This window comes from Bos taurus, chromosome 22, assembly GCF_002263795.3.
Source record: "Bos taurus isolate L1 Dominette 01449 registration number 42190680 breed Hereford chromosome 22, ARS-UCD2.0, whole genome shotgun sequence".
NCBI classification, from domain to species: domain Eukaryota; kingdom Metazoa; phylum Chordata; class Mammalia; order Artiodactyla; family Bovidae; genus Bos; species Bos taurus.
Window position 1 is genome coordinate 19,271,194 of NC_037349.1, and position 21,555 is coordinate 19,292,748.

The 21,555-nt window shown below is 39.7% G+C and overlaps 1 protein-coding gene across 3 annotated transcripts in view; it reads right to left on the bottom strand.

The window, feature by feature from the left end:
- Positions 1-21,555, bottom strand: part of GRM7 (glutamate metabotropic receptor 7) — a 940,532-nt gene that overhangs the window by 644,085 nt on the left and 274,892 nt on the right. For all 3 annotated transcript variants that reach the window (XR_009492289.1, NM_001076055.3, XM_024982891.2), the window contains exon 2: positions 3,362-3,578. Coding sequence is in view for 2 of the 3 variants with exons in the window: in NM_001076055.3 (NP_001069523.3) it covers positions 3,362-3,578 (217 nt within the window). In the remaining variant the exon portion in view is untranslated. The remainder of the gene's footprint in view (positions 1-3,361; positions 3,579-21,555) is intronic.

Sequence of the window (21,555 nt, forward strand, 5' to 3'; positions counted from 1 at the left end):
CTTCCAGCAGAACACAGAAACATTATCCTTGAGCTTACGCTTGCTCTCTCCACTTACCCTCACATACCCACAAATACACACACCTACCACATGAATAGGTCAACCTGAATAGCTCACTTCCTTTTCTTGGTATGCTTCTTATACAATGAAAGCATATTAGTAAGAATAGCAACTCAGCTGTATTTCATACACACACAGACACATACACACACACACATACATACATAACCTTTGAGTTATGACTAAAGGGAAGTGTTATCTACCACGCCAGTTATTTTCAATCTTTTCAAACTCAAGAATAACTTCAATAACTTCACTGATTTATAAGAAACTAGTGTGGAACACTAATAATTAGGCATCATTGGGTGTTGTGTTTCCCATACAGGATTTAATTTATCTTATTCTTATTAATCTCATTCTCTATAACAGGAATCTGAGACTTGGAAAGTTCAATTACGTGTCAAACATTACACAGAATACAAGTGATGGAAATCATTATCCAAATCCATGTCTTTCTGATACCTTTGCATTAGCTTATCGTTAGTGGTAGTATGCCACACTACCTCTCCTTACATGCACCTTGACTTGTGTCTTTCTAGAGGATCAAGTTCTAGAACTAGCACAGAAAAAAAGTAAACACTGAAAATTACCCTTGAAAGTTACCTAAAATTCCCTAAGAATGTATACTTTCCTGAAGTTTCAATAGGGCACATTTTTATAATCCTTTTTCTTATACTCTGAATTAGAATATATTGTTGTTCCTCTGAATGCCAGAGAAGGTAGCTGGAGTCTTCTTACAAGTCGTGGAAAATGAATATTTACCTCTATACACTGGAATCACCTTTGAGTTGGCAACGTGCTCACAATATGAGCAGCCCACAGAAGTGACACCCACCTAAGAAATGATGGAATCATGCTTCCCATCTCACATTTTTTTCCTAAGAAATACACATATTGAGTGAGCAGGCTTATCACACACCACTTCAATTATAAGTTTCCCTCCTCTTTTTTCCTCCTTTCTTGGGGAGAAAGGAGGGAGTTGAATGCTGGGGTGTCTGTTAAGCACACACATGAATTTACTTAAATTCATTGTACATATGGTATGGTTCCAATGAAATTTAATATAAATGCATGTCAACTGTCATAATGAAGAAGAACTTATTGCAAGATATTACTTGAACTCACAGTGTTTTCTGGCATTTCTGCAGCTGGCTTTTTAGTTACCCTCATACCCAAATTCAAAGGCTTTCAGATTGAAGGGTTTTATCCCAAATGGCTGCCAATAATTTTATTTTGAGCTGGGTCATTTCAATGTATGATTAGCTAAAATGATAAGCTGGGGAGTTCAGGTCATATTACAAGGTCCTTTCCTTTTTGAAGAGTCAGATACAGCAGACTTTGTATATGTAAAGTTTTCACCAAGTATAAACAACCATTGGAAACTCAGCACTGACCTGACTATAGAATACAGACTTTTATAAAGGCCAACATTTGTCTTGATCCTGTCCTTTACTAAACATTCAACATGATTTTGGCCTTTTGAACACTGCACATTTTGCAGCAAAGTGGGTAGTACCCTTTGCTTTGTCCAGTACAAAGTTCAGTATTAAATTTGAGATTCACCTGTGGAAATTCTATAGGACAAGATGGTATCTGAACTTTATTTCTGAGCTTTATCTTACTACTTTACCCATATTTTCTCTTCATTTTATTCTACCTATTGGTTATTATGCCCATATTTTAGATATGCCTTTAAGTCAGCCTCTAACATTATTTTCGTTAAAGCAGAAGTCAAAGAAACAAAGAAAGAAAGAAATGCATAGTTATCAAAAGTGGTTAGGCTGTTCTCAAAAGAGTCATGAATTCAGCTGTTAATGAGTCTTATAAATCACAGCATGGAAGACACAAGGCCAGAGTTAAGACTTATTTCTTAATCAGAAAGTTTCCCACTGAATCACTCCAGAAATGTTTCCCTTAGAAACAGTGTAGCTGGGAGTACAACAGTGACTCAGAAAGACACATTCTCTTTTAGAGTCTATGGGGCAAGAGAGAAAATGACAGCAACAACAAATTATGCTAACTGGTGATAACTGGTGTGGAAGAGGTCACTAGAAACACAAGACCAAACTGACAGAACCCAGAAGCTTTTGTATACACGTGTGTATGGACCTAGAAATGGCATTAGGGATGAACCCTGTAAATCATTAGGAGCTATGCAGTCAAAGGTGCTGAGAGTAACAGGATTTCAGCCAGAAGGAAGAGTATAATCACCCAGCCCTCCAGTGACATTTTCAGATGAGACATAATGATAAGGCTCTGAGTAAGAAGCACAAGATTCATAAAGAAGTCATGGCTCCCTTCTTTCAGCAGCCATGTACAGACACACCATCCATATGCTGGAGCATCGTATGTCTGAGGACATAGACTGAAAGTCAAATGCTCCAAGCCATGTCTTCAGGATTTATGGCACCTATCCTCACGAAAAGAACCTCTGTTTCTACTGCTCTGTTTGTTGGCCTTACAGTTAGTTAACTATTCTGATAAATGACAGTTTGGATAATATCCTTACCACCAAAACCAAGGACCAGACTTTAGCCTAAAAACTTTTTAGGAATATCGAAGCATGCAATTTAAAAAAAAAAAATCTATATTTACTAGATTCAACATTTCCATATGGGGAAGCCAGCAGATGCATTGTCACGATTCTTAAGTTTGAAGATTATGTCTCATTTTTACAAAATCCGTCAAACATTTGAACCCATCACCTTCCATTTTGAGTTTAATAAGCAAACATAAAAGAACCTTCTCCAAATGCTTTCTAATAGAACTGTCTCAAAAGAATCTACAGTTTCAAAGGATATCTAAGTACACTCTACTGCCTGGATAATTCATTTAATTTGTTTTGGCCAAGTCATTCAGAGCCCTTACCATCACTCACCTTCAAAGCCCAGTGTGACTGTAGTTGGGTTTTCATAATTTAAGCAAGTCTCTTCATTTTGGAGAGGGGCAAAGAGCAAGGGCACATGAAGAGGCATATTCAGCCACATTTGCTTATTTTCCTTAGAGATAATCTAATCCACACTACCAGCTATTGCACAGAAGTCAGACAGCAATTTTAGTACCTATTATTTTCTCTCTACTTCTTCCACTTTTAAGGCATTTCAGTTTCACATCTTTGAAAATATTATCTTCCAAATCACAACGTGCTATAAATGAGGACTCTGTAGATTCGCTTCACCGGCAATGGGGAATGTGAAGGTAGGAACAGGGTTATGGTCAACAGTGTTCACTAATGGTGGAAAGAAGCCTAAAGCCACAGACATTTAGAGAGGTCATCTTGATCACTGTGATCTCATCCTACCTGCCTCTTTGGAAATCTGGGTGAAGGATTCCACACCTTTCTCTCCGTAACTTCCTTCCGATGCGAGAGTAGACACGTAATTCCAACCCAGGGCCTTCACGATGTCTACCATGGCCTGGGCTTGAAAGGAATCGGGAGGGACCACACGAGAGAAGAAATCATAGCGTCGGTCATCACTTAACTCGGGTGCCGTCGATGCATAACTAATCTGGGGGATCTGAAAAGACAAGAAAGCGCTACATGAGGGCACCATCAAGATGGGAGAGTTTCATTTGTACTTACGACAATTTACTTAAAATACAGGTCTTGAGCTCCAAAGAGGATGTGTGCTTGCCAAACACTGCATGAAAGTGTAAACCACCTAAATGCAACCAAATGCATCTATTTTTGTGTTATGACCTTTTATTTTTCTCCTCTTGGAGAAAGGAATGGGAATGGAGTGGGAATTACTTACATCATGGTGGTTAAGAGAAAAAATATATAACCATTCTAACATTGTGAATAATGCTTTAGTTACTATACACTAATACAAACAAAAGACAGGACAGCCTATCTGGTATATAAAGGTTGATTTATTTGACACATCTTGAGAATGTTTGTGGATGTAATTAGCTATCTAACATTGACTGAGTGCTGATCACCTGTGAGGAAATATCTAAGCAAGCTTCATGCGTTATTTATTTTTCATAAGAACATTATGAAGTAGATCACTAATGCCCTAAGACCAAGGCAAGAGGGTTCCCTGCCCCACCATCCCTTCAATGGCTTATGCACTTTGGAAGGCCTTTCTCAAAATTTTTTTAGCTCCCATTTGGATGCTGAGAGAGGCTGACAGTCTTGATTGAATGACAGTGACCTCTGATTTCCTATTTTTTTCCCTTTGCAGAATTATCTGACCCTCAGCTTCACATGTGATTAACCAAATGTCTCAAGAATTCTAGAACTTGTGTCTATATGAGTCATCCTATACCAAGACCCTGGTTCCAAGAGTGCAGTCTAATGAACAGAATACTCCTCTTGGCTGGCAAAATATTTATGTCCCAGGATCATGTGAGATTGCAATACCTGAGTAGTCCTGATATAGTGATCTTAGTTAAAGCCAATTGTGCATAGAAAGAAGCCTAGAAAAAAAATGTTTACCTGGGATCACAAATACACTAGGGAAAGACCCGAAACAGCCATAGATGAGGAACATAGCTTAGGGTCTAACTCCAGGATCTCTAGGCTAGTTGTTTTTACAATGCAATACACTGCAGTTCTTTCTCTTAACAATAGCATGCAGTAGACCATGAAAGGTACAATTTACCTATCAGTAAGAATGGCCAACTTCTACAAAACTCCAGTTGTAACTCTCCTAGGATTTATCCCTGCTGTAGCATAAGGTTATCTCATGTATCTAAAAACCGGTTTCAATATTTGCTCAAAGACCAACAGTCCAACTCTTTGCCCCAAAGACATCAAAGCTATACTCAAGTTATTTCTTTGAGCCCTGAAAATTCTACCCAGTACTAATGTATTTTTCTCCTTTGAGGGCATTTGGCCTAAAGCTTACCCATTTGCTATTGTTTAAAGCTGGTTACCACTTCTATAAAGCAAGTTTCTCCACCAACCTCTCTAGGTTAGCATTGTAGTCAGGTCTTGTCAGAGAAGGCAATGGCACCCCATTCCAGTACTCTTGCCTGGAAAATCCCATGGGCGGAGGAGCCTGGTAGGCTGCAGTCCATGGAGTTGTGAAGAGTCGGACACGACTGAGCGACTTCACTTTCACTTTCCACTTTCATGCATTGGAGAAGGAAATGGCAACCCACTCCAGTATTCTTGCCTGGAGAATCCCAGGGGCAGGGAAGCCCAGTGGGTTGCCATCTATGTGGTCGCACAGAGTCAGACACGACTGAAGTGACTTAGCAGGTCTCGTGGTCCTAACAGTATTGCATGCCTGATTAGTCACTAAGTCATGTCTGACTCTTTGAGACCCTATGGACTGTAGCCCTTCAGGCTCCTCTGTCCATGGGATTCTCCAGGCAAGAATACTGGAATGGGGTGCCATTTCCCACTCCAGGGGATCTTCACTACTCAGGGATTAAACCTGTGTCTCCTGCATAGGCAGGTGGATTTTTTACCACTGAGCCACCTGGGATGGTGCCTGCAGCCATGAAATTAGAAGACGCTTACTCTTTGGAAGGAAAGTTATGATCAACCTAGACAGCATATTAAAAAGCAGAGACATTACTTTGCCAACAAAGGTCCATCTAGTCAAAGATATGGTTTTTCCAGATTAGAGTTGGACCATAAAGAAAGCTGACTGCCAAAGATTTGATGCTTTTGAACTGTGGTGTTGGAGAAGACTCTTGAGTGTCCCTTGGACTGCAAGGAGATCCAACCAGTCCATCATAAAGGAGATCAGTCCTGAGTGTTCATTGGAAGGACTGATATTGAAGCTGAAACTCCAATACTTTGGCCACATGATGCAAAGAACTGCCTCATTGGAAAAGAGCCTGATGTTGGGAAACACAACAGAGAATGAGATGATTGGATGGCATAACTGACTCAATGGACATGCTGCTGCTGCTGCTGCTGCTGCTGCTAAGTTGCTTCATTTGTGTCTGACTCTGTGCGACCCCAGAGATGGAGGCCCACCGGGCTCCACCATCCCTGGTATTCTCCAGGCAAGAACACTGGAGTGGGTTGCCATTTCCTTCTCCAATGCATGAAAATGAAAAGTGAAAGTGAAGTTGCTCAGTCGTGTCCAACTCTTAGCGACCCCATGGACTACAGCCTACCAGGCTCCTCCATCCATGGGATTTTCCAGGCAAGAGTACTGGAGTGGGGTGCCATTGCAGTCTGGGTAAACTCCAGGAGTTGGTGATGGGCAAGGAGGCCTGGCATGCTACAGTCCATGGGGCCACAAAGAGTCAGACATGACTAAGCCTGAAATGAACTGAACTGAACCACTTGGGAATAGATGACCCACCATTTCCCATGTGAAACTCCAGTACTTTGGCCACTCATGGGAAGAGTTGACTCACTGAAAAAGACTCTGATGCTGGGAGGGATTGGGGGCAAGAGGAGAAGGGGACGACAGAGGATGAGATGGCTGGATGGCATCACTGACTCGATGGACGTGAGTGATGCTATCCTGAATGAACTCCAGGAGCTGGTGATGGACAGGGAGGCCTGGTGTGCTGCGATTCATGGGGTCGCAAAGAGTCGGACACGACTGAGCGACTGAACTGAACTGAACTTTCCCATGCAGCCGGTCCCTGATGCAGTTCTGATTTATGACCACTAGGAGCAGGCTCTCCATTTCTGCCTCAAAATCCAAAGCCAGTTTTTTTTTTTTTTTTCTCTAATTTTATTTTATTTTTAAACTTTACATAATTGTATTAGTTTTGCCAAATATCAAAATGAATCCGCCACAGGTATACATGTGCTCCCCATCCCGAACCCTCCTCCCTCCTCCCTCCCCATACCATCCCTCTGGGCCGTCCCAGTGCACCAGCCCCCAGCATCCAGCATCATGCATCGAACCTGGACTGGCAACTCGTTTCCTACATGATATTTTACATGTTTCATTGCCATTCTCCCAAATCTTCCCACCCTCTCCCTCTCCCACAGAGTCCATAAGACTGTTCTATACATCAGTGTCTCTTTTGCTGTCTCGTACACCGGGTTATTGTTACCATCTTTCTAAATTCCATATATATGCGTTAGTATACTGTATTTATGTTTTTCCTTCTGGCTTACTTCACTCTGTATAATAGGCTCCAGTTTCATCCACCTAATTAGAACTGATTCAAATGTATTCTTTTTAATGGCTGAGTAATACTCCATTGTGTATATGTACCACAGCTTTCTTATCCATTCATCTGCTGATGGACATCTAGGTTGCTTCCATGTCTTGGCTATTATAAACAGTGCTGCGATGAACATTGGGGTACACGTGTCTCTTTCCCTTCTGGTTTCCTCAGTGTGTATGCCCAGCAGTGGGGTTGCTGGATCATAAGGCAGTTCTATTTCCAGTTTTTTAAGGAATCTCCACACTGTTCTCCATAGTGGCTGTACTAGTTTGCATTCCCACCAACAGTGTAAAAGGGTTCCCTTTTCTCCACACCCTCTCCAGCATTTATTATTTGTAGACTTTTGGATCGCAGCCATTCTGACTGGTGTGAAATGGTACCTCATAGTGGTTTTGATTTGCATTTCTCTGATAATGAGTGATGTTGAGCATCTTTTCATGTGTTTGTTAGCCATCTGTATGTCTTTTTTGGAGAAATGTCTATTTAGTTCTTTGGCCCATTTTTTGATTGGGTCGTTTATTTTTCTGGAGTTGAGCTGTAGGAGTTGCTTGTATATTTTTGACAAAGGAGGCAAGAATATACAATGGATTAAAGACAATCTCTTTAACAAGTGGTGCTGGGAAATCTGGTCAACCACTTGTAAAAGAATGAAACTGGACCACTTTCTAACACCATACACAAAAATAAACTCAAAATGGATTAAAGATCTAAACGTAAGACCAGAAACTATAAAACTCCTAGAGGAGAACATAGGCAAAACACTCTCCGACATACATCACAGCAGGATCCTCTATGACCCACCTCCCAGAATATTGGAAATAAAAGCAAAAATAAACAAATGGGACCTAATTAACCTTAAAAGCTTCTGCACATCAAAGGAAACTATTAGCAAGGTGAAAAGACAGCCTTCAGAATGGGAGAAAATAATAGCAAATGAAGCAACCGACAAACAACTAATCTCAAAAATATACAAGCAACTCCTACAGCTCAACTCCAAAGCCAGTTTTGAGCAAGTCTCCAAGTCTCCTGATGGTCTTCATTTGAGTAATTTCTCACTTACAGGGGGAATGAAGGGCAATGGAAAGAAAATGGGATTTTGTATTTAGAATATATGGAATAGAAGCCTGATGTTTCTCTTCACTTGTGTTTACTGGGTATTTCACTTCATTGAGTTGGTTACATTATTAATTAGAATAAGATTGCATTGGAATAACAAATGGGGATTGCTTAGTGTGATTCCTGGAACAGTGTGGGCACTTATTACATGGGGTATCAACAATCAAATAGAGAAAATCATGTGTTTTCTTAATATATTTATCCATTTTCTACATTTGACTTCCCATTTTCTCTGTGACACACTAGCAAAAGCATTTCACTTACTGTCCTAAAAAATGTTTACATATTCCTAGTATTATTGCTTTAGAAATAATATTTAGTATTTATTTAAATCTTCATCATGTAACAGGAATATTCTAAAAGTTTAGAGAGGGATTTTGTTTTATTCATTTTTTTTGTTGAAATATAGCTTATTTACAATATCATGTTAGTTTCATATGTGTGAAGTGAATGTCACTCAGTTGTGTCTGACTCTTTGCAATCCCATGGACTATACATTCCATGGAATTCTCTGGGCCAGAATACTGGAGTGGGTAGCCTTTCCCTTCTCCAGGGGATCTTCCCAACCCAGGGATCAAATCCAGGTCTCCCGCATTGCAGGTGGATTCTTTACAGCACAGTAGTTTAGATACACAAACATACACACACACCTATGTGTGCATATATAGGGTTTCCCTGTTGGCTCAGACAGTAAAGAATCTGCGTGCAATGCAGGAGACCATGGTTCAATTCCTGGGTCAGGAAGATGCCCTGGAGAAGGTAACGGCAACCCACTCCATTATTCTTTCCTGGAGAAATCTATGAACAGAAGATCCTGGCAGGCTACAGTCCATGGGATATACACACATAAATATATTCCTTTTCAGATCCTTTTCCCTTACAGATTAACACAAAATATTGAGTATAGCTCCCTGTGCTATGCAATGGGTCTTTGTTGGTTATCACTGAAAGTTCTATATGCATCCCCTTATCTAACCATCAGTAAACATTCTTCATTATACTTTTTATACTACACTAGGGCTTCCCTGGTGGCTCAGATGGTAAAGAATCTGCCTGCAATGCAAGAGATCTGGGTTTGATCCCTGGGTTAGGTTAGGAAGATCCCTTGCAGATGGAAATGCCTACCCCTCTAGAATCCTTGCCTGGAGAATCATTTAGGACAGAGGAGACAGTCTATGGTGTTGCAAAAAGTCCAGTACGACTGAGTGACTAACATTTTCACTTCATGTCATACAATTATTAAATCATTTTATGAAAGAGGAAATTGAGCCTTAAAAATAGAATATAAGCTTGCTTCAGGTCACAAACTTGTAAGAAAGAGCCATATTCAAACTTAACCCAATGCAAACTTCTGAACTCTTAACTATTATACTTTGCTAAATTACTGCTAAAACTTATTAATAATAAGCATAAAAGAAGGAAGAGTAGTATATTAGTGGAGTGTAAGTCACGTTTCATGCACAGCACCTACTCTAGAGCCACTGAAAATAATCTTACAGGTCACTCTTAGACTATTGTTCAAACATTTTATTTAGGTGTCTTATTAAAGATTATACAAATATGTAAATAGATTGAGTATCCTATGTTTCATTGAGGGGTTATAAATTTTAAGTGAAAAAAATATCAACTGAATAAAGGCTTTGGGCAAAAATTAAAGGAAAGAAGGGGAGCAGCAAGAAAAATACTTTTCTTACAAGAAATAAAAAGAGAAGAAGCCAAGCATGGCAGTACAATTCCATCAATTTCAACTTGGGGAAATGCAAAATCTTTGTGTGGTTGCACAGATGACTTCCTTGCCAAAATCCCTTTCTACCTTTGAAGGAGGACTAATAAAGATACATCCACTCTCTACTTAAATTTGCATTTATGTAGCTGCTGTAAAACATTGCAGCTGTGAAATGCCTCCAACGCAAATGCATTTTCTAAACTTCACCCCAAATTTTAGTAATGACAATCCTAGTGTAGCAGATTTATTTCCTCAATACCCTTTGAAATGGTTGCTGTCTGTGGTTTATCCCTTTCATTACAAATAAGAAACACCTACTGGCTTAAGACTCACAGGGTTCCTTTACGATCACACATACACATCCTATATTCAGTTATACTTATTTGTATATTATACATATAATGATCCTAGAATAAGGAATGAATGAACAGATTTCATTTCTGAGATAAAAATATGGCCATATAAAGAAATTCCCAGCAGCAATAAGAGATGAAAAACAGTAAGAATGTATGTAATCTATAAAATATGCTATTACTTATCAACTGTTATTCTGTGTATGTAATTACCTGTTTTCAAACAAATGTTTAAGCCTACAAAATGTTTGAACTGCTTATTATAACTGGTAGCTGAAACTGACCAAATTCTTACTAGTCATCTTTAGTGATTAACTGACACACTCCACTTGGTAAGATATACTTTCTTTTTCTGCTATAGAAACTCTACCCTGTTGCCAGTCTCCTTTAGAAATGCAGAACTAATCTTTTGATGAAGACAATTTAGTATAATCACACTTCTGCTATATAAAAATAATCCCATCTCCCTTTGAGCTTTCCTTTCTCTGATTTAAAAACCAAAAACACTTTTCATCTTTATCATAGAACTACATTTTCATCTCATTGTTATTCTTTACTTTTAATAAAAATTTGTCCATCACACAAAAATGGTTTTATTAATGATGAATGCCAAATCAGGTTAAAATCATCTCGTACCTCAAAGTTATCATTCAAAAATCTATGTAGAAGTCAATTTTCCTGACCCTTTTTAAACAGTGAAAGCCAAACAGTAAAAGAAATAAAAACCATAATCCTTCAAGTCATCACATGTAAAATTTCTCCAGTTTGTGTATTATTCTTAAAGGAGGAGAATAAAGGCCCAATTCACTCTATTTAACTTTTGAAATATTTATGCACATTTAAGGATTTCTATGATGGCTTCCCTCATGGCTCATACAGTAGAGAATCCGTCTGCAATGCAGGAGACCAGGGCTCGTTCCTTGGGTTGGGAAAATCCCATGGAGAAGGGACTGGCAACCCACTCCAATATTCTTCCCTGGAGAATCCCCATGGACAGAGGAGTCTGGCAGGCTACAGTCCATCGGGTTGCAAAAAGTTGGACACAACTGAGTGTCTAACACACACCAAGAATCTCTATAAATCTAAGAAATAGGTTAAGGGAAAAATACTTTCAAGATAGTTAAAATGGATATATAGATAACTTACATCTTCTCCACACTATAAAAAACTTTCAATTCATCAATATTTGTGTCTCACCAACACAAGTGATTGGACTGCAAGGAGATCCAACCGGTCCATCCTAAAGGAAATCAGTCCTGAATATTTATTGGAAGGACTGATGCTGAAGCTGAAACTCCAATACTTTGGCCACCTGATGCAAAGAACTGACTCATTGGAAAAGACCCTGATGCTGGGAAAGATTGAAGGCGGGAGGAGAAGGGGACTACAGAGGATGAGACGGTTGGATGGCATCACTGACTTGATGGACATGAATTTGGGTAAACTCTGGGAATTAGTGATGGACAGGGAGGCCTGGCGTGCTGCAGTCCATGGGGTTGCAAAGAGTCAGACATGACTGAGCAACTTAACTGAAGTGACTGAATACAAGTGATTATGTTGACTGAATTTAGGTAGACTGAAGGTGGAATCAATTTTGCCAGGAGAAATATCAATAACCTCTGATACGCAGATGATACCACCCTTATGGCAGAAGTGAAGAGGAACTAAAAAGCCTCTTGATGAAAGAGAAAGAGGAGAGTGAAAAAGTTGGCTTAAAGCTTAACATTCAGAAAACGAAGATCATGACATCTGGTCCCATCACTTCATGGCAAACAGATGGGGAAACAGAGTAAATAGTGGCAGACTTTATTTTCTTGGGCTCCAAAATCACCATAGCCATGAAATTAGAAGACCCTTGCTCCTTGGAAGAAAAGCTATGACCTACCTAGATAGCATATTAAAAAGCAGAGACATTACTTTGCCAACAAAGGCCTGTTTAGTTGAAGCTATAGTTTTTCCAGTAATCCTCTATGGATGTGAGAGTTGGACTATAAAGAAAGGTGCACACCAAAGAATTGATGCTTTTGGACTGTGGTGTTGGAGAAGACTCTTTCGAGTCCCTTGGACTGCAAGGAGATCCAACCAGTCCACCCTAAAGGAAATCAGTCCCGAATATTCATTTGAAGGACTGAAGCTCCTATACTTTGGCCACCTGATTCAAAGAACTGACTCATTGGAAAAGACCCTGATGCTGGGAAAGACTGAAAGAAGGAGGAGAAGTGGATGACAGAGGATGAGATGGTTGTATGGCATCACTGCCTCGATGGACATGAGTTTGAGCAAGCTCCAGGAGTTGGTGATGGAGAAGACTCTTGAGAGTCCCTTGGACTGCAAGGAGATCCAACCAGTCCATTCTGAAGAGATCAGCCCTGGGATCTCTTTGGAAGGAATGATGCTAAAGCTGAAACTCCAGTACTTTGGCCACCTCATGCAAAGAGTTGACTCATTGGAAAAGACTCTGATGCTGGGAGGGATTGGGGGCAAGAGGAGAAGGGGACGACAGAGGATGAGATGGCTGGATGGCATCACTGACTCGATGGACGTGAGTCTCAGTGAACTCTGGAAGTTGATGATGGACAGGGAGGCCTGGCGTGCTGCAATTCATGGGGTCGCAAAGAGTCGGACACGGCTGAGGGACTGATCTGATCTGATCTGAGCAACTGAACTGAAGGAATCTTCCAAAGTTAAATTCTATCCAATCAGTGGCACACACCAGTCACTAAGCGGTGCTCAAGGCTCCCTCCTAATCTCTCTCATATTTGCCTAGAAAGCATGAGTCAACTGACGGGTTATCTTAGAGCACTCGTTTTCTTTGATAACAAGTGTCACAACTTATTAAAATTATCTGTTTGTTGTTTGCATCTTTCCTGGAGTATACTGGCCCCTGTGGAGGGTCAAAGACCTTCTTCATCATTTTATCACTACTAGATACACTGCACTGGGTATAGAATATGAACCTTATCATTATTTACTGAATGAAAGGGAAAGCCAGTAAAGTAATGAATGGAATAATCAGGAGGGAACAGAGTGGTTCATGCATAGGGTTGTTACTGCCATAGGGACCCTCAACACTTGTGAGTGGCCTTTGCCTGCAAGCAGTGGCTTTCAGGGGCAACGACAGTCACAGCAGCAAGCGCTGTTCTTATTCTTTCTTTTTCCTGGCACATTTTCCCCTTGGATTCCCCTCTTCATCACTGGAATATAGGATATGCTGACACAGACAGGGTTCAAAGATAAAGAGACCTAGGGAGTCACTTAGGGACTGTTCATTCTGTTTTTTTTTTTTTTTCCCCTCCTCTTATGTCTGAGACTGGACGACTCCAAGCAACATACACCACAGTACCCAGAGTTCAGGCTAACTCTGCAAGACAACCTTGCTATGAAGCACTTTCACTTTCCAAGTGTTGTCAAGATAGACTCCTTCTAAATTTAGTTTTATTCCATAATCACTCTAAAGGCAAAGGGATCCCATGGGCTTGGAAATACAATCCTGCAGTTATCATCTTAGTCTCAACATCTGTCAAAAACCCAAATCCAGATGTGGACCAGATTAGAATAATATAAATACTTTAAACATCCAAATTCTTCCTGCCAGGATTCTGACACAAATTTGATTGCCATCAAAAAAAGGAAATGCCTAAGTATTTATAAAAATGAAAGAACCATTGCATTTACACAGAAAGAAATCAAAGATCTGAAACTGTTTCACACATTTTGAGCTTCTTCTTGTTTATGCTATAAGGGAAGTGCTTATAACAAAGTCACCTGGGAACTTCTTACTTTTGGAAAAGTAAATGAGGTTTATGGTTCCATGTTCCTGGGGAATTTGCACAGTAAAGAAAGGCAATCTAAAATGTACTAACACTTGTTCCAGAGGGCAGTTTCCACAAAACTTGTAAAAGGCAATTTTTGGAAGTATCATGAGCAATTAAGATAATGCTTCAGTGTACCTATTGAGATATTAATGAACTCCCAGTGGGGCACTATTAAATTCACAGCTGGCAGTAATTCTACTCTTAGTTCTTATTAAACTTTATTGATATGGATCCCCCTGAAAAGGAAGAAATGGTGAAATAATCCTTTCAGGTTCATTCTTTGAAGCATCACTCTCCATGATTTATACGTATATCTTCCCTAGATAACACCTCTGCTCACATTAGGATGGGTGGGTTTCAATTCTGATTTTTGATAGTGTTCTTTATTTCAAAGTACTGAGGAATGACTAATACTTTTGAATGCATTTAAAGTCTGGAATCTCACTCAACTTTAAATTACTCATGACAGAGTTTATCATCAAATATTACAGCTCTTTTTCCTTTGCCTTTTATTTCTTTAATTGCATGACACCAAATACCTTCAATATTCTATAAGTGGTAGTAACCATCTTCTTGGAACCAAGTAATTTTATGCATAGATTGCAAGGCAAATAAGTCTAATGCATATTTCAATGGAGAAGGCAATGGCACTCCACTCCAGTACTCTTGCCTGGAAAATCCCATGGATGGAGGAGCCTGGTGGGCTACAGTCCATGGGGTTGCTAAGAGTCAGACACGACTGAGTGACTTCACTTTCACTTTTCACTTTCATGCATTGGAGAAGGAAATGGCAACCCACTCCAGTGTTCTTGCCTGGAGAATCCCAGGGACAGGGGAGCCTGGTGGGCTGCCATCTATGCTATCTATGGGGTCGCACAGAGTCGGACACAACTGAAGTGACTTAGCAGCAGCAGCATATTTCAAAGAATGTTATTTTTATTATAGATTGATTAAATATCTGTTTACCAGGCTTTGGGGTATGCAGTACTTTACATATAGAATTCCATGGAATTCTGCAACACCCTATAATAGACACGTGCTTCCTAGGTGGCACAGTGGTAAAGAACCCACTGGCCAAGCAGGAGATGGGAGTTTGATCCCTGTGTCGGGAAGATCTCCTGGAGAAGGAAATGGCAACCCACTGCAGTATTCTTGCCTACAGAATCCCATGAACAGAGGAGCCTGGCAGGCTACCATCCAGGTCGTCCAGTTCGGGTCTTCCAGTTCGGGTCATAAGAGTCAGACATGACTTAGTGACTAAACAATGTAACGGATACACATATTACCACAAATAGTGACTATTTTGCCTTCCACATCACTGAGTTCCTGTAGCTTGCATAGAGATGACCGTACAGAAGGGTCCACATGCTTTGTGTGACAAGAGCTGATCAACAAAAACACAGGATTCCTTTAGCTACATGGTTGACAGAGGGAATCACACATGATCCAGGCCAAGGTGAATGAACACGAGAGATGCAGTATTGAGGCAAGGTCAGAATTAACAGACAAAAGAAACATTCTTACCAAAATGTCTGAGAGATAATAATCTAAGCCTGTGGTTAGTGATGACAATGAAGATGATTTTGCTGGGGGAAAGGAGGAAAGCCTTCACATCTCACAGGTGGCAAATCTTAGAAACAAGACTGGAGATAAAACTTGTCTCTCCCCATTTCAAACACAAGATCAAGAGAAAACTGTAACTCCAGGGTGGTTTATAGCAGCCAAAACAGAAACACCTGGACCTGCCATCAGGTCAGACAAACTCTCCAGGATTATTTCTCTATCCATAAAATGAAGTTAATCAGACGGACCTAAGATGTACCTCAGGGAAAACATGACTTATTTCCAAATGAAAATGGTACATATCATAGTCACATACAGGGCTGTTCTGTCCGGTGCTATCTACTTAGATAGGCACTCTGGTTACAAGTGTGTGAGGGGTTGCACGTGTGTGTGTGTGTGTGTGTGTGTGTGTGTGTGTGTGTGTGTGCAGCATGTAAACGGGCTTTCTGAGGCCTTCTGTAGATTAGAGAAACACTTCTACCTATCTTTCCATAACATAAAATGACAATGGACAAAGCAAAATTTCCCTCCCAACATGGCACCACAGAAATCACTAGCATATATTTGAAGCAAAAAGAGAAGAAAAGCACAGAAATAACTGTTACGACCTTTCAGGGTTCATACTAATCTTACATGTCTATGAAATATTTCTTTCTGTCCAGTATTCCTATACACAATCATATATTAAGAAACAAAAAGTAATCAACATAAATACTTAGCATTTCTTAATACATTAGAAATGATCGTAGGTCTCTTTCGGCCTCTGAGGTTCAGATTTACACCTAGAGGTTTGGTTTCAAACCCAAAGGGCTGACTTTTTTTTAAATTAATTATTTTAACTGGAGGGTAATTACTTTACATATTGTGATGGTTTTTGCCATATATCAACATGAATCAGCTAAGGGTGTGCATGTGTTCCCCCATCCTGAGCCCCCCTCCCACATCTCTCCCTAGCTTATCCCTCTAGGTTGTCCCAGAGCACTGACTTTGGGTGCCCTGCTTCATGCATCAAACTTTCACTGGCCATCTATTTTACATATGGTAATGTACCTGTTTCAATGCTAATCTCTCAAATCATCTCACCCTTGCCTTCTCCCACAGAGTCCAAAAGTCTGTTCTTTACCTGTGTTTCTTTTGCTGCCTTGCATATAGGATCATGGTTACTGTCTTTCTAAATTCTATATATATGTGTGTGTGTGTTAATATACAGTATTTGTGTTTCTCTTCTGACTTACTTCACTCTGTATAATAGGCTCCACTTCCATCCACCTCATTAGAATTGACTCACATGCATTCCTTTTTATAGCTCAGTAATATTCTATTGTGTATACGTACCATAGTTTCCTTATCCATTCATCTGCCAATGGACATCTGGGTTGCTTCCATGCCCTAGCTATTTTAAGGTGTTTCTCCAACGGATAAATGTCAAATCTCTACAGAATGACTTCTCTTGACCTTGGTACTACTGATGTCGGGGTCAGATAATTCTTTGTGTGGTAGGAAGAAGGGCCATCATGTGCAGTGTAGGCTATTCAGGAGTATCCCTGACCTCTGTCCCCAGATAATAGTAGTGTATCTAGCAGTTTTCATAATCAGAAATGACTGCAGACAATGCAAAGTATCCGTGTGTGTGTGTGTGTGTGTGGCATTAGGGAGCAGGGAGGCAGTTCAAAATTGCTGTGGTTGAGAACCACTGGGCATCAGGTTTGTCGGGGCAAAGGGACCACCACAGTCACAGCAATGTGGTCACAACGTGAAAATAAGAGGAGATCTTTTTTATTGTCTTGTGGCCTCTCTATCTCATCTGTTTTTCTTTTCTACCTGCCAACTTTCCCACTTACCCAAAGCTCAGTGTGTTCCCAGCCACCTCAGTCATCTGGTCTCTAGGAAGAGAGCACAATGACAATGCTACCAAAAGGCTCAGTCCTTTACAGGGATGCAGCCAGGAAACCCTTAAAGTGAAGACAGTGCTTTTCAGGAGAGAATGAAATTAAATCTAAACTGATTTTCTGTTTGAGAACCATTGCCACCTTCCTGAGTACATTATAGTTAAAAAAAAAAAAAAACTTGATTATTATGGATGGTTGAAAATGAAGCATTATAGTTAATTGAATATTTTAGCAAACTATGAGCTAGCCTTTGTGTAAATTCCAGTTGTGAAAAAGCAAGAGCGTAATAGAGTGTACTGCAAAATGCTCCTGAATATGATGCAATCTTCTCTCAACGATTCTGAAACCACTTTCAGGGTCAGGGTCTGGCAGGGCGGCAGGCACTCTGACTCTCATTTTATAAGACTACAGATGCAGACATTCCAGAAGGTGAAGTCAAATCTGTGCTGATCCTTTGATTCCCTGAAAGAGGCTTACTTGACAAACATTTCTTATTTACTTTTTCCCCTCACAAAAAAAAGAGGAAAACTATGCTGCCTGTTTTAGCTTTCATATGGCTCAAATTTCAAGTAAATAAGAATTTGATGACTATGCGTTAATGCAAAAAAGATAATTCATAAGAGTTTTGCACAGTAAATAATTCCTATTATTTAATTCAGATAATGCAAAACTACAGAAGAAGCATATGACCATTTTTTAGCTGTAAAGTTTAGAAGCTATATACATAATAATTAAGGAGATAAACCAGTTTTAGAAGTCTGACAACCTAATATATAAACATATAAGTACCTCGTATACATATATATATATATATATATACACACACACACACGTGTGTGTTTACATACAAATATACATGCAACCATAAAAGTACCCAGACATACACATGCTTATAACACACACACACACACACACACACACAGCATATTATACACACACACACACACACACAGATACATACTGTGAAGAAAACAAAATGGTTAAATAAGAGAATAACTTGGAGTGGTACCATAGAAAGGGAGAAGGTAAAATTTGAGCTAAGTAGCATTTTAAAGCCTCCAAAGTGTCCTAAAGCATAGACAGACAGACAGAGACACACTCACAGAAAACATCCAAGTTATTCCAAAATACATATGTAACTAAGTTTATCAGACCAGATACATTTCCCAGGCCACTTTACAGACCATTTACAGTAAATACATTTATTTAACCACTTTACAGACTAATGCACTTACTTCGCTGTGGCCTTCTCTTATTTAAATATAAGCTTATGTACTGCCTCCTATCTTTGCTTATTTAAATCCTAATACTGCTTCAAGATGCAGATGTATTATATACAAACCGCTTTGTGGAATTTCCCCTGATCCTCTCCAGCACAGCAAAGAGTTCTCTCTTGGGTCCTCCATCACTCTCTGCTGTGACTCAACTCTCATCCCATTTTTATTATTACCATTGTTGCATGCTACGAGATTCCATGAGGAAAGAAACTATGTTTTCTTTTATGTATCTTATCAGACCACATCATGTACAATATAAATGTGCAGAAATATTGAGGTGTCATTGGTATCTGAAAGTCACAGGTGAGGATACTTTGGGCTACAAGTAACCTTATAGTGATGTATATTACTCAATTATTAGTGAGTTGGAACCAACAAGGATTTACTGCAGAGCACAGGGAACCATACTCAATATTTTGTAATTACCTATAAGGAGAAAGAATCTGAAAAGAAAAAATAGATACATATATATGTGTAACAGAATCACTTTGTGCATACCTGAAACTAAAACAACCCTGTAAGTCAACTATACTTCAATAAATAAATAAGCAGTGACTTAGAAAATAAAATCACAAAATAAATCTGGAGGTACCTGGTTTTCAGATTGGTTTAGTGACGCAACCATGCCAGGGCATTAGATTTTTTCCCTGATGTTCTCTTCACCTTTGTGTCAGATTCATAAGGTGATTCCTGATGCTTTAGGCATCACACTCCACATGACATTAAGATAAGGAAGGGAGGTAGGACTTCTCTGGTGGCCCAGTGGTTAGAAGTCCACCTAACAATGCACAGGACGTGGGTTCGATCCCTAGTCTGGGAAGATGCCACATGCCAAGGAGCAACTGAGCCCCACGCTGCAACTACTGAAGCCCAAACGTTCTAGAGCCTATGCTCTGCAGTGAGAGAAGCTGCCACAGTGAGAAGCCTGTGCACCACAGTGAAGAGTAGCCCTGCTCACCACAACTAGAGAAAGCCCAGAGGCAGCAACAGAGACCCAGTGCAGCAACCCGCCCCCACCAATTAATAAGAACAACAATAGAGAAGGAAGGGAGAGCTCTGGTAGACAAAGCCTTTCGCTTTTATCTATCTGATTTCTGACCAAGGAGATTTTATTTTGGAATGTTCCTCTCCTCATGATATTTTCCTCAGAACTCATTGGCTGAAACTTCATCATATTATCATCCCTCCTCTAAGCGATGATAGCCATGACTGACTTATGATTCATCCCCTGAGGATGGGTTTCCTCTTTCTACAGGGAAAGTCTGGATTCTCTTCACAGGAAAGAAGATAGATAAGTGAATATTTGGCAAATTAATAATTGTGTCTCATGGCAAGAGACACAAAAATTAACTTGAATTTGACATACTTGCAGCATGCAAGAATTTTTTTTTTGAAGAATGCATAAAGAATTCCCTGAATGCATTCACACATTGTTACTCACATGTGATGGAATATAATGCGTGACTTTTATATTTGGTCTACCATCCTTTTCTTCCACAGAATCATTAGATTAGTCTTGTTCCCCAGAAACCACTTTGGTGGGGGAAACTGGTCTAAATCAAATACTGAAGGGTCACTAAGGTGAGAACAACCCTAAGAAACTGGAATTTTGGAGAAGACGTGACCAAGAGATGTTGAAGCTAAGTGGAGGACAGAAGGCAGTTTTCCCCAGCAAAGAAGCAAAGAATAGCCTGCTCTGGATAGGATAAAGACAAATGTAGAGAGTAATGAAGGGCAGGCTTCTTCTTAAGAAAATAGAGAAACTTGTATGGCTTGATGGTAGAATCCATAATTCCACTTTATTTATAGAAAAGGATAAGATAAGATGATAAAGTAAACTTAATGTCTACTTAAATTTATTTTGTATCTTCTCTTATTACAGTAATTATTCTTATAGGCTAAGAAAACATGAAACATCTTTGTAACATCAGTGACAGCACTCTCGGGAGAACAGTTAGGTGACACATAAACAGAAATTCCAAGAGTTATTACTAAGTCCCAAATACCTCCACGGTAATAATTAAGGGGCGCCTTCACTCAAATACCTGCATCTCTTAACATGGATACAATCAGGGAAAATGTCAGTGATTCTTCAATGAGGTCTCTGGGATGAAAGGTTCACATGGTTCATTTGGTATCAGAAGCAGGCTATTCCCTGCTTTAGGGGCAATAAGGAATCTGCTGATTTTGTTCATAAGGAACTCCAGTGCCTGCAGATCACAGGGAATGGTGGAAGAAACAAAGCTGAACATTTGTCTATTTTCTCTCAGCCCATCTTCCTAGTCTCTGGATGGACAAAGAAGATATAAGGGAAAACTAACAGTAAAGGTTTGGAATGGTTATGCTTTAACTAGACATCCAAAATATTGTGACGTTCATCTAGGATTAATAGAACTTGATATAACTGCTGTTAAATATTTGAATTTATATTAAACAGAATGCAAACAGCAAGCCAGTGGGCTTGTAATGGTTTCTGTTCTCACGTCTTTCATTGGCCCAAACACCTCCCTCTAGAAATAAAATTATTTCACCCACCCCTATTTTAGCTGCAGCTTTTAGAATCAGGAGACTGTTTCTCAGTTAAATATGTATGTGACAAAGTACTTACTGTAAAATTCTCAAGATATTGTTCAGGGTGTGGTAGCCTGGTAGGTTCTC